At 46.0% G+C, this 14,253-nt stretch overlaps 1 protein-coding gene across 3 annotated transcripts in view; it reads left to right on the top strand.

The window, feature by feature from the left end:
* The window catches only part of Evl (Enah/Vasp-like), a 142,271-nt gene that overhangs the window by 73,353 nt on the left and 54,665 nt on the right, over nucleotides 1–14,253 (top strand). Inside the window, exon 1 of one of the 3 annotated variants that reach the window (XM_005000498.4) lies at nucleotides 12,826–12,981. The exons of the other annotated variants lie outside the window; for them this stretch is intronic. Within the exon in view, the coding sequence (XP_005000555.1) occupies nucleotides 12,971–12,981 (11 nt within the window). The 5' untranslated portion in view covers nucleotides 12,826–12,970. Of the gene's footprint in view, nucleotides 1–12,825; nucleotides 12,982–14,253 lie in introns of those variants that run through there. 3 annotated transcript variants of the gene reach the window in all.

Below are 14,253 nucleotides of genomic sequence, written 5' to 3'. Positions count from 1 at the left end.
CAAGATAACTTACAGAGAACTTTTCACTCGGATAGTGTCTTAGTTACTTTTCTCATTGGTGAGACAAAATACGTAACAGCCAAAGTTAAGGAAAGCTTTATTTAGTGCAGTTTATGGAGGTTTCAGTCCAAAACCAGCTGAATCTGAGACAGGGTGGGATGGCCCAGGGACAACAGTTCATGGCGGCAGAAGACAGCAAAAGCATCAAGTGAGAGTGAGTGGGACAGGCCTCTTCCCCTCCATATTGTATGCAGGCTCCCTGCCCTGCGGGAGTATAGCACTCACACCCTTATCCCAGCATTGGACGGGAATCAATCACAAACCATGCATCGCTCAGCTGCCTCTGACAAGCCCGTTGCCATGACTGCATGAGGCTTTGAGGGGACATCCACACTCCAGATAGAAAGCCCAGAAATCAGTCCAGAAAAATGCATCTGTTCATTTTAGACAAAGGGGCAAAACAATTTGATAGGGTAGTCATTTCAACAAATGATGTTGGAATCATCAGACATCAGTAAACAGGTACCTCAAAATGGATCCTAAGTCCCAGTAAAATGCAAAATTATAAAACTTCTGTATGGAAGCTTGAGACAGTCTTCATGAGCTGGATTTAGGGGCAGGCCCCTTAGACATAACAACAAAAATATCCCGCAGGGCTGGGACACAGCTCAGTTAGCCAAGTGATTACCTAGCACACACCAGACAAATGTAATTCATCACATAAATAAACTAAATTGGACTTTATCAAATTAAAACACCCTTTCATCAAATTTAAAAATGGTTTCTCTGTGAAAGGCATGAAAAGCAAGAGATTAAAAAAATACTTGGAAATCACAAAGGACTTATATTCAAAATGTACAAAGAACTCTTAAAACCTAACAATAAAGAAACAACCCAGTTTTTTAAATTGGGCAAAAGATGGGCATTTTAACAAGGAGATGCCAAGGGCAAGTGACCACATTACAAGATACATTAGGCACTAGAGAAATGCAAATTAAGAATACAGTAAGAGGTCCTCACATGATTCGAGTAGCCAAGATGAATAAAATGCTGGCAGCTCCAAGATGAATAAAATGCCAGCAGGAATGTGGACGCATGCAGTGGCTTTCCTATGTCGCCAGAAGTAACCCAGAAAGGTACAGCTACTGTGCAGGACGACTTGGCTGTGGCGCTGAGCAGACAGCTCACTGCCAACAGGCCTGTGTATTTATTACCCTGCAGAGATGAAGCCTCTGCTCATCACTGTACAGAAGCCTCATTCAGATCCAACAGCCCTAAACAACTCACAGGACAAACAACTGCTGCTGCTTTCACACAGCGGAATGCTACGCTGAAAACACTGCGATCATTAGCGCAGCAGCTCGGATGAGTCTTCAAGGCATTCAGCCGGGTGCAGAAAACCAGTTTATAAGATTACATGTCACATGATTCCGTTAGCGTGACAGTCCCAAAAGAGGAAATGTCTGAAATGGAGAGCAGACCAGTGAGCACCACAGACCAGTAGGCGGGAGGGGGACGGTGCGTTTCCATAGGGATGGCCCTGGAGGTCTGGGGGTGTTGGGACAGCTCTGCCCCTGACTGTGGTGGTGGCTGTGTCTGTGCATTCCACTCAGGGACACAAAACAGAAGCAGAAACAAACTGAAGTCCAAAAGGCACCAGCAGCTCTGGTGGTTTAAGTGGTTCCCATTACTATGTTCCTTTGTATGTACTGGGTTTGGAATGACCAGATCTGGCTACCATGCTCCATTGTCCCTCTGCACTTTTTAGAACCACTGGAAATCACTGGAAGAAGGGAGAAGGTCAGAAACATTACAGGACTCATCCTATAGCTTGAGAAATAGATGCTCCCCAAGCGTGTGCTCTTTAGGAAGCCAAAATACTTGAGAATGGTCACCTGGGTGAGGCTCTCTCGTGTGAGTGGGAATGGTAGAGGGTTTTCCTCAGCAATCTCAGACTCAGTGTTGCTTCATAACCCTTATTTTGAAAGCATTTCTATTTCCAGTCTGTACTTGGGGCATTTTTTTAACAGCGGCTTTATTAATTTGCATGCTGTAACATCCACCCATTTAAAGTGTAAAGTTCAGTGGACTTTAGTATACATGGACTTTGCAACGATCGTCACAACTGATATGAAGACAGGCCCAATACCCCTAAAGGAAGCTACAGCTGGGCGTGATGGCACATGTGGTAATCCCTGCATTCTGCAGGGAGGCTGAGGCAAGAGGATCTCTGTGAGTTTGAGGCCAGCCTGAACTACATAATGAGACCCTGTTAAAAAAAAAAAAAAAGTCAACTACAGTTAGTGCTGTATCTTGTGCCCACCAGCATCCTCACAGCCCCAGGCAGTCACCAACCAACTTTCATCTCCAGGTTTGTCTGTTCTGGGCATACATTATAAATGAGGCCATGTAGGGTATGGCTGTTCATAACTGGCTTCTGTGCCTTGGCCTGATGTCCTTCAGGCCCACCTGTGTTACTGTGTGTTCATGTTACCCATGTTACAGAGTTCGAGTTACACTTCAAGATACTGTTTATGCCCTCTCTGCAAAGCAGGACACAGAGAGGTGTAATGGAAACAGTGTTGGACCGTGGCAAGATTATTAAATTCCCCATCCACACCCCATAAAAACATTTCCCATGGTGTCAACAGTGGTTATGTTTGGGGAGAGGAGTTTTAATTTACCACTTGCATCCTGCTGTAGTTAGAATTTTCTAACTGTAAGCATATATAACTCTAAAAGAAATGTCAAAAGAACACAGCTAAATAAGGGGCTAATGCCACCCAACATTTTTTAAAAAATTTTTAAGCCATGGGGATTGCATAATTTTTAACTATTTACATATTGAGGCTATGTCATTTACATACATGCTCATGCTTATTTTTGCTTGTAACAGTCCTCTGATTTCTTAATCATACTTTTCCCCTTAAATTCTGTGCATCTAAGTTGCTGTTTTCCATTTATTTGTAATTGCTTTGCCTTACAGTTTTCCTACTTCTTTATTTTCCTTCTTACAATTTGGTCATTACTGTGACATTAGCATTGGCAGAATTCAGACCGGGACACAATTATTCTGGGGTTCGCATCTTCGTGGGGCTGCAAGAAAGAGTTTCTGTCTCCATGCATATTCCCTGCTAACGCTGGTCTGCCTGGCAGTTTGCCTGTGTGCTGGTTCCCACGATGCATGTCACGGTTCATGATTTCCCCTCTGTCGTCACAGGAGAAAGGTGTGTCACCCACCCTTTCCTCTGAGTCGTCATCGCCTCAGGACATAATGACCACGTTGGGCAGAGGACTGTTGGGACGGTAATACCCTTGCCCCGAAGGAGCGGCATGAGGGTCAGGCAAAGATGATTTACATAGAAAATAACGAAGCTAGCTGGTGCTGTTTCACCTGGCCGCCAACTCATGACGTGGCTCATGCCTTTCCTATTGAATTGTCTGTTTTAAAATTAACAATTCAGGGAGAGGATGGAGATATAAAAAGAATTAAGATATCTTGTGTACCTGAACCAACTCCCCACTCTGAATGTAATCAAAATGTGAACTCATAAAAATAAAAAAATTAAATAAAATTAAGAATTCAGAAGTAATGTGCGTAAGCATGTTTGAGTTGAAAATTAGATCAAACCTTTTTTTCACAGAAAATAAATCCACCCCACCTGAGCGATTTGATGGAGGAAACAGGTTCTTCCAATTCAGTTTTATGGCAGCCCTTTAAGCTAGCATATGTAGCTGCACTTGGAAATTTAACATTTAATGCATGCACATGATGTAGTATGCTGTTTCTCAATACTACATCCTTTGCAACCATTTGAACTTAAAGATGAATAGTTGTACATGTCACCTTTAAAATCTTCAAGGGGATACAATTTTTCTAAGTATTTTAGAAAGTATTAATCTATATGAGCTACCATAAAATTTCATAGACTAGATATTTTAAGCAACAGAAATTTATTTTCCCACAGTTCTAAAAGCTTGGAAGTTCAAGATGAAGGTGCCAATGAATTTGGTACCTCCTGCCTTACTGAGGACTACTCTCTTGCTGTGTCTGTACTTGAGATGTGGAAAGAACACTCACACTTTTACACACAAAGGAATCATGTAATGCTTGCATGCACTGTCTCCTCATATAAAACAATAACCCCCTCATACCCTCACAAGCATGTTTTCCTTTGATTTTCTCCTTTGGGCTAGATCTAGCATCGGGGCATTAGGAGGACACAGTTGCAGTACACAAGCAATAGATGAATAAATAAATGGATAAAATAGAGAGACCACAGTCATAGCTTTCATTCCTGCTATCTTTTTCTGTCTTTATTCCATGTTTATTCTTCCTTACCATTGTTTTAAAGATGATAGTGTCTGTGGCTTCTCTCAGACACTCTCTCTTGGATACACTGTCACCACCTTCTGTTCCTCATAGCTGAACACACCACGTATACACAGAAGTTGTACTTAGTTAGAATCTTTGTTCCAAAGTTATGGATGTATTTTCTTTAATAGTGGTTACTGATTATCATTGCTTATTTACACATGAACCTTAGGCCATCAGAAATTTTAGATTTATGCTTTTAGTTTTTGATAAACCATTTAAATTTTTGTACCTCTGTTCGCTGATACTTAGTACATTCACAATGCTTGCAACCATCATCACTAATTTTAAAACATTTCTGTCACCCCAGAAGAAAACTCAAGGCTCAGTAGTCTCTTCTGATGCTTCTCTACCATGAAGTAATCATACTTTCTGTGTTCTATGATGTTTTGACAACTTTTGAGTCCTTGTTGGTTGAGTCTTTGCTGACTGGGGCCTTATTGGCTCTCCCAGGGCTGCCTAGTAACTGGAGATAGGAGGTGAGCCTCCTGTCATACACCAACCAATCCCAGCCCCATTCCCCAGCCACCACTTCCTCCATCTCTCACACACCCAGTCTCTTAGTTACCTTTCAGATTGCTAGGACAAAATGCCCAACACCGGAGTTAAAGGAGGAAAGGTTTATTTCAGCTCACAGATGCAGAGGTTTCAGTCCACAGCTGGCTCTTTGCAGGGCAGGGTAGCATGGCAGAGGGGAGCCGCAGGAGAGAAACAGTCAGTGACAGAACAGGCAGGAGGAAGCAAGCAAGCAAGCAGTGAGCAGTAGCAGCAGGCCTCCCTTTCCCTTTTATTCCATCCAAGCTACAAGCTTATTGGTTGATTTCACCCAAACCTAAGGTAAGGCTTCCCATTTTCCACACCCAGAACTATGCTAAACCAATAAGTGGACTCATCTAGTACCACACACTCTTAATCCCAAAATCACGTACCCTGGATCCAGCCAGCTCCATAAAGCCCCATCTGTAAGCACATGAGGCTAGACATAAGCAATAAACAAGCCAGGATTTCCTCCACTCTAGATCAATGAGAGCCAGCTCCCAGACAACCAAGGACAGCCCTGGGCCCCAAGCCCACCAGAATTATACAAACTAGCCACTGCTGAGTGTCTTTGCCTTTTCTGTGGAAACTCACAGTGAAGGCTGAGTCTGTTCCTTCTCTCACTCCCATCTGCCTCCCAAATGACTCTGGTGCTCCCCACTGTGGTCCTACATATTGCTGGGGGGCCCTCATTTCATGGAGAAGCTGTGAATAAAATGCGTTTTTTTCTCACAGTGAACGGGGATGACCGTATGTATGTGTAGTCTCAGCACTTGGGAGGCTGAGGCGAGTGCATGGTCTGAGCCTGGGAGTTCAGGGTCAACCTGGCAACAGAGCGAGAACTTGTCTCAAAGCAAATGTTTTTCTTTCAATGGAACTGACCTCTTCATGTCATCTTTATAAATTAAGACCTGAACACAAAGCTTTCTCTCCACCAGCCTGTGATAACCATTAATCTGTCTTGTCTCTATTAATGTACCTCTTCTGGATATTTCATACAAATGTAGTCACATAGAACATGGCCTTTTTCTGTCTGGATTATTTCATTGAGCATAATGCTTCCAGGGTTCACACATGCTGTGGTGTATGCCACCACTTTCCAATATCTCATTTTTTCTTAAACTTTCCTTCATGCTGATTTATCCAGTGGACTTGCTCAAACGTAAACCATCCAAGAAAATTTTCTGAGCTCTGCATACCTGAAAATATATTTGTTTCCCCTCCACTTAAGTGATACTTTAGCTAGGCATAAAATGAAAAATTAGTTTCAAGGTCTTTTACTCCAACATTCTTAAGATACTGTCTCTTTGTTGTACTGCATCTAGGTTGTAGAAATCTGACTTTTGTTCTTTTGTAAGTTATTTGGTTTTGCTTAGAAAACTTTTACAATTTTCTCTTTGTTCTCAGTGTTTTAAATATTATTATCATCAGGGGCTGAGCCGGCATAAGCACCTGCCTTGCAAGCAGGCAGTATGAGTTCGATCCCTGGTACCGATGATTAAAAAAAAAGAAAGAAAGAAAAATATTATTATCATCTGTGTCTGTATGTATGCATATACTCATGCTTTATTTCTTGTCAGTTCTTCTTGGAGAAGATTTTAGGCTTTTATTCTGAGGTGTCACATTTTCGTTGAATTGTACAAACTTTTCTGCCATTATTTCACCAAATGTTTTTTCTTTCCTTCCGAGATGTCTTTGGCACTGAAATTGATACTTCTGTTTCTTCCTGATATACCTGGGTCAGTTCTTTGACCTTATTATGGTTTGTTTTTGTTTTTTTGTTTTCCTCAGCCTTTTTTTGTTGGGTCCTGTTAAGCCTATCTATTGAGTTCTTTATTGTAGCAACTATATTTTCAGACTCTTAAAAACAACTTGCCTCTCCTTTCTTATTGCTTATCTTCCTTTATTTACCCAATATCTTGGTTACTTTTTTTCTTGTTGCTGAGATAAAATATTGATGCCCAAAATAAATAAAGGTTTATTTAGCTTACAATTTGTGAAGGTTTCAGTCTATGCTCAGCAGGCTCCAAGGCAGGGTGGCATGGCTGAGGGCAGCCATTCATGGCTGCCACAAGAGATAAGAACAAAAACGCAAAAGGAGAAAAGCACACTTCCTTCCCTCCCTTATATAGCATGCTGGCTCCGCCCCTGGGTGGATGCAGCACTCACACCACCAATTCCAGTGCTATGGTGTGATTTATGATTGCAATGAAGCAATCATAAACACTAGATTCAGCCATCTCCATAACTGCATGAGCGGGGGACACCTGACACACACCATAAAACCTAAAGGCTGTTGGATTTTGAAAGTCTGCATTCCTTGGTAGAAGCTGTTTCATTTGTTTTCTGTCTCTTAAGTCTTCCTTATATGGTGTTTGCGTACCTCAGAGAAGAATAGTACTTTTCCCTTCAGAGTTCATGCTGCTGCTCAGAATGTTCAGCTGCCTTCCCACAGGAGGTGAGGTTGCCTTCCCACACTGCCAATGAGGTTGGCCAGGAACTTGTCAAGGAGGGAAACACTAGAGACAGTGGCCCAGGTATTGAAGGCGGGAATCAACCACTCCCTTTCCACATGCTGATATTTGTTTTAAAAAGCTGTATCTGCTCCCTCTCTGTGCTGCTAGTAATTTGGGTGCATCTCCAGGCCCATCTTTTCAGAATAGTTTAACAAGGATTTGAAATACACATTACATACCAAGAACTGTACTGGGAGCCATTGGTTACAGAAGATGAATTAAACATGGTATCCCCTGCCAGCCACAGTGAGATACGCCTGGAATCCCAGCTCCTTGGGAATCTGAGGCAGGAGGACTGTAACTTTGAGCTCACTGTGGTCAATTTAGCAGCTTAGTGAGATTCTGTCTCAGAATTTTTTAAAAAATGTTTTTAAAAAGCTAGAAATGTAACTCATTTCCAGCTAGTGTTAAGACTGTAGGTTCAATCCCCAGTATACACACACACACACACACACACACACACACACACACACAGAATGCTGTACCATATAAAAGGCAATATTCTTTGACAACTAAGTTGCTAACATTATGAAATACAAAGGTAGCACATAGTAAAAATGAGTTTCATCTTGCTCTGAATAGGGAATGTATAAGTCAGCTCTGGAACTCTGTATTAGTCAGCTTTCCTATTGCTGATACACAAAACCCAGCATCCACAACTTCAAAGGGAAAGGCCGCATTTGGCTCACAATTTGAGAGAATCCAGTTCATGATCTGCAAGGGCAGGGTGGGCTGTGTGCACCAAAGCTGCTCAGCTCATGGGGGCCAGAAAGCAGGGCAGTGGATCAGCACCATGAGAACAGGGGCAGGGACCAGATACAGGACCCAAGGAGATGCCTCCATGACACAGCAGTGTGCTTTCCTAAGCCCCTGGGAACTGTTAGTGCAGTCAAGTTAACACAGTGTGATAAGGTCACAAAGGACAAACTCAAGTTTAAGTACAAATAGAGCGGAAGTTTTATTTCAGGAGGGTAAGGACCACAATGTCCATGAAAGCACAGAAGCCCGAGGCACCAGGTGTGTGCAAGAAACAGGAGTCCGGTGGCTGGGTCTTACCTTTCTTCTTACCTGTGTGATGGCTGTACATGAAGAAAGATCACAGCATAATGTCCTCACAATGTAAATGGCCACAGAAGGACAGCCCAGTGTTACTTAAAGGAACTACAATGAGTCTCTTCACTGACAAGTGTGACCAGAAACTTCCATGGTCATTTACAGCTTCTTTTCAGCCTCTGCAGCTTTGCAGAAGATGAGCGCAGACTGCAGACAGGCATGGGGAGTTTGGGTCTTTGCCTGAGTTTGCTGCTCTTCATGTCTCCCCACAGGCATGAGCACAGAGTTGGCCAAACCAAGTTGGCAGGTTTGGGCAGGGGCTAACAGCGAGGGCAGGACTGGGCTGGGGAGGTGAACAGGGAGAGGCGGCATCAGCGTCTTGTGGCTCAATGTGTTTCTCTAGTGTAAGCCGTGTAAGGAATATCCTGAGGCAGAGGTACTGAGAGCACAACAGTCTCCAGCAGGCCGATTTCCATTTTGATTTTGAAGCCAGAGTTGAGGCTCTAAGATTCCAATAATGACAACACAAATAAATCACATTGAAAAAACCTAGGGCTGCCAGATATGGTGGCTCACACCTACAATCAAGAGACTGAAGTAGGAGGATCACAAGTCACATGTTCCGGGGCAGCCTGGGAAACTTAGCAAGACCTCGTCTCAACATAAAACAAAAAGGGAGCATCTTGCTTTAGGGTACAGTGCTGTGCTCAGACATCCACCAGGCGTGGTGAGCTCATAGCTGCTGAAAGGAGTAGGCCATGGACAGGCTGCCCGGACTGTCTTTTCCCAGGTTCCTCTCTGGCTCTTACCCTCTCCCTGTTGCTTCTTGGCTGCCATGAGAAGCACCATGCTGCTGTCCCCCCTCACCTCAGGCCCATGGCGATGGGAGCAGCTGACCAAGAACTGAAACCTCCCAAACTGGGAGCCTCATAAACTTTTCCCCGCTAAGGTATTCATGATCGATACTCCATTAAAGCAAGGATAAGCTGAGTGACACAGTCTCACGAGCTCCCTGGCTGGAGACGGAAGCAGTTTCCTGCCCATGATGGGTTGTCCTCACCAAGCCCACATTAGACTGCAGCCTCCAGAAACATGAGCCCAGTGTTGACAGATAGCCTTGGTCAGGTGTTTTGTTGCAATGATGCAAAGCCAACTAATACAATGCTTGACCGTCCCAAGAGAGCTGAAAAAAGATTAATCTCTTCACAGAAAGGGAAGCCAGGTCCACAGAAGGGTGGCAGTTTTCCCAACCAGCTCTCCTAAGTAGGGTGGCTTTTGGCACAGTCCCAGGCTTGTTTGTAGCCCTCTGCTTTCCATAGGAATTTAGGCACATGGAAAGTACCTCTTCCAGCTCAAGCCAGTACTGTTGGTTTACTGAGCATTTGCTGTGCTGAAGCTGCATAGCCAGATGCCTTGGGATTGTAAGCTTTGGTGCCCTTCTCGTCATTCGCTCATTCATGTGTTCATCCATGCAGTCAACGTTCACCTGTCACCTAGGCAACCTACGCAGTGTGTTAGGTGCTGAGCCCCCTCACGGTATCATAGTAGGAGGTGCTGTACAGGACACTTGTCTTCCTCACTCCCTTGCTTCTCCAGTGCAAAGACTCCCGTTTATCTTTCCTCACATTTTCTGTTGCCTTGACCTGCCTGATGTAGGACCTGTGGGGTGTAGTTTTTCCTGAGACCATTGCCATTAGCAAACGGATGAGGAAGCCAGGCATGAGAGCCGGACATGGGTGCCCAAGGACTTGCAGCAGGAAGCAAGGGCAGTCCTAGGTCAGAAGCCCTTCCTCTCTTTTGCTCCTTCTCAGAATCTACTGAAGTGCCGTAGAGCAGCTTGGTGATGGACTGAAAAGCCTGCTCCCAGGAGGTTTGCCCTTCGTACCTAGTCAGTGAAACCAGTAAGAGGCGGGAGTAGCAGGTGAAGGACGGAAGCGAGGGCTGAAACTGAAAGGCACTTTCTCACGGTGAAGATGTTTACACACGGGCTGCCATCGTCAGGAAGCGACAGAGAAGACCCATAGGTACTTTAATAGCCATGATCGACCTCCACTCGGGCCATGCTGGAGTCCTGCTGAAGGTTAGTCTCTTGGAAAACACAGCTTTGAAGAACAGAATATACAAAACGAGAAATATGTGCAGGTTCTAAGGCTCAGACAACATGTTAAATCCTTGCTGCTCACAGACCCTGAAAAGGCAGCGCAGGACTGGCTGTCAAGAGAAGCAGTGCGTGATAAGCCAGGTCGGTGTGGAGTGCAGAGGGAGGGAGAGGAGAAGAAAGTGGAGCAGAGGAAAAACATTTGAAGAAAGAATGACCCACAGAGTTTCCAGATCTGGTTTTTCAAATCTTAATTTGCATATCCAGGAATCGTAATGAACCTCTAGCACTAGCTTGATACTGGGGGGACCACACTGAAGCCACCATGGTCACACCCCTAATGACCCCCCAAAAAGAGGAACTGTTTTAAATAAGCAGAGGCGAAAATGCACTGTCTGCATCCCACACAGGTGCTGGCCTCCTCCTCAGATGCCTCGGATGCCAGCGATGGCAGAACAGCATCCTGGAAGTGCTGAAAGAAGCATCAGAATTCACTCTCAGAAAGAGGGGCGTCTGGGGCTGGGGATTTAGCTCAGCAGCATAAGCACCTGCCTTGCAAGCTGGCAGTCATGAGTTCGATCCCCGGTACCGATAAAAAAAGAGGGGGGCTTCAGGCATGAAGACAAAATAAAGATATTTGCAGATAAAACTAAGACAATCACTGCCAGCATACCTGCTGAATAAGAAATGCTAAAGCAAGTTCTCCAGGCTAAAGAAAATGATACCAGGAAACTCTAGGAAGGGATAGAAAGTACCAGAAAATAGAAATATATGAATAAATATAAAGGGCTGCTTTCTTAATATAAAGAAATAGCTAAGGTAAACTTTTATTTATTTGTGTATTTCTAAGACACATAATTTAACCGCATACATATTTTCTGTGTGACTGACTGAAACCCAAACGTGTAACACTGCCACGCATACCAATGCTGAGAATGGCTGCATGGTAAAGCATGGGAGTGGAGGGTAAAAGGACGCAGTCACAAAGTCCTCACACTTCACAAGAAGTGCTACAGTACTACCCAAAGTACATTGTGTAAAGTCAGGGGTGCAGGGGCTGGGAATGCAGCTTAGTGCTGGAGCGTTCCCCTAGCAGGAGCAGTGCCCTGGCTTCAGCTCCCTGGCTTTGACTCCCCAGTACAGGAGAAAGGAGAAAAAAAAAAGCTTAAGAACATATATTGCAATCCCTAGGGAGACTGCCAAGAAATAAAGGAGTATAGCTAAATCATCAGTAGAGAAATAAAATTCTAAAAAGCATTTAGCTAACCCAAGGAATTGAGGAAAGAGGCAACAAGGGAACTAAAAACAGATGAGACAAACAAAATATCAAAATAGTAGAACTAAATCAGTAAGTTAAATATGCATGGGCTAAATATTCCAATTTTAAAAAATAGAAGTTGTCAGACTGGGAGAAACTGCACGAGGCGATCATTTCCTGTCTACAAGCTGTACTCTTTAAAGACCAGTGTTTGGAGATGCAGGCAAGAAAGGGTTTGCAGGAGGCAGAGGGATGCCAGGGACTCTGGACCCTATGGACTTTACCTCCTGAGCCCAAAGTCACCTCGAGACCAGGCATGTGTCCTGGATTCTTCAGAGGGCTGGGTCTAATCCCACAGGTCCTTGAAAAGCAGAGAACCTGCACAGCTGTGGTCAGAGGAGATGCCAGTACTGAGGCAGGGTCAGAGTGATGCAGCATGAACTTTGAAGATGGGCAAGGAACCTCGGGCCAGGCAAGTGAGGTGTCCAAGCAGGGGCCTCTCTGGAGCTCACAGGAAAGAGTATCACCTCCAACCTCTTAATTTTAGCCCCAAGTAGAAATACAAGTTTTACCCTAGAGTCCAGGATGATGGCTTTAGCAGCTAGTAGAACCGCACCCTGAACCCCTAGCTCTCTGGGGACCAGCTGTCTGGACAACCTCCTCTGGGGGCTGGGGGCCATGCTCTGTCCAAAGCAGGTGAACAGCCTAGGCCCAGGCCCCTCGGTGCCTCTGACTCCAGGAGCCTGCATTGCTGCTGCTCGCTGAGGGAGCCAGCACACACGGGGCCCAGTCCTCCTCTGGCCCAGGCCGCAGCCCTCTGCCCTTACAGGAAGCTTGCAGAGTTGAGGTTGCGGCCTCAGGGCTGTCGGGCCTGTGCCACCGCTTCAGGCCACCCACACTGCTGGGACCCTGCCCCACAGCTTCTCGTTTCCTCTATTTTCTACCTAGGTTTCAGTTTTTAACTGGAGTTTGTTTCCCCTTTGTCTCTAGTTCAGCTTCCTTTTCCTGTTTGGTTTTAAGTAGAGTCTAAAAATCAAGTCACTGCTTTCAGAGGCTGTGGTCCTCTGACCCCGTGTAGCCCAGGGGAGCACGGGCTGACCTCTGAGGGTTCCCTGCACTGCAGCCTTCCAGCCATGGCCATGTGGTGAGTACTGGCACCCCAAGGGGACAGAGGACTGTCAGGAGGAAAAATCCCCCAGGTGCCCACTGCTAGAGCAGTCAGTGGTCAGAAAACCCAGCACCTAAGGGCGAGGGACTTACCCAGGTCACGTAGCATGTTGGTGGCCTCCCTCTTTGTCTTCAGGCCTTTCCATCCCCAGACGTCTGTGTCTGGAGGTCTGCAAGCTGGAATGGCTTCCAAGCCAAAAGGGCTTGCTCAGAATTCAGCCTCCTCCCTCGGAGCACGCAGGGAGGCCGCAGAGAGCTCTCAGCGTGACTGAGGGCTGACTGGGCTGAGGTGGCCGGGAAGCCCGGTGGAATGGCCCAGGCAGTATTTTCTCAGCCAGGGGAAACCCAGGCACCTCTTAGCACAGAACCTCGAGTTGGAGCGGAGAGCACTCTGCCCTGCAGGCCATATGTGAATGCCAGTCGGCTGTGACCACGCGCCTCCTGGTACCCGCCACTCCTCAAGGCAGAACCACAGTTCCGACATGGCCGTCCCCTGCCCTGTGACTCCACCAAGGTTGTAGGTGATGGGACCGTTTTCTCCTCTGGGAATTGGAGCGTTGGTTCAACTTCATACCTTCCAGCTTTGTGCCTTGGCATAAACTATTAATCTCTGGCTTTACAAATGATGTCCTCCGAGTTTGTTTCACTGGTTTTCTTCCTCAAGGCCGTGCCCCCTCTCGGAGGGGCGAGGAAGATGCTGCAGCTTGTGGGGTGTCTTGAGGGCACAGCGCTCAGACACAGTGGAGCTCGCCTGTGGTGACAGAGCTGTGGGGAAGGACTCCCCACAGCCCCTGCTTCTCCCGTTCCAGACATGTTTCCCAGAAAGTGTCACCTGCCTCAGGCCTGCAGGTGGACCCTGTCCCGCGCACGCCTCCTGGGAGCGAGGGAGCAGGCAGAGGCCAGCCAGCCGGGAAACACGGTGCTTGTGCCGGTGTGTATGCTGGGGGTTTGCTCCTGTTCCCCTGCAGCCAGCTCTCCATCGCTTTGCTCATCTTCCTTTGGCCACAAAGGAGAACAGACGGATGGGGCTGTAGACTGCAGAGGGCTTCCCATGCCCAAGCGCGTTGCTGCCAGCTGTGAGCGATGTCGTGAGACATTCGGGCAGCTTTCTCGGCCCTGTCAGTCACGGAGGGCAGAAAATAGCACAAGAAGTAAAAGAAGTGGAAGCACAGCGTTTTATTTAAAGACCTCCTAAAATTTAGATCAGCAAGGATGTAGCTCAGCGGCACAGCACCTGGCTGGCAAGCGC

This window comes from Cavia porcellus, unplaced genomic scaffold (genome assembly GCF_034190915.1).
Source record: "Cavia porcellus strain 051 isolate PalLab524CR breed Dunkin Hartley unplaced genomic scaffold, mCavPor4.1 scaffold_31, whole genome shotgun sequence".
Classification (NCBI taxonomy): Eukaryota; Metazoa; Chordata; class Mammalia; order Rodentia; family Caviidae; genus Cavia; species Cavia porcellus.
Note: the sequence above shows the minus strand (reverse complement) of the source record. Positions and strands in the feature narration are given on the sequence as shown.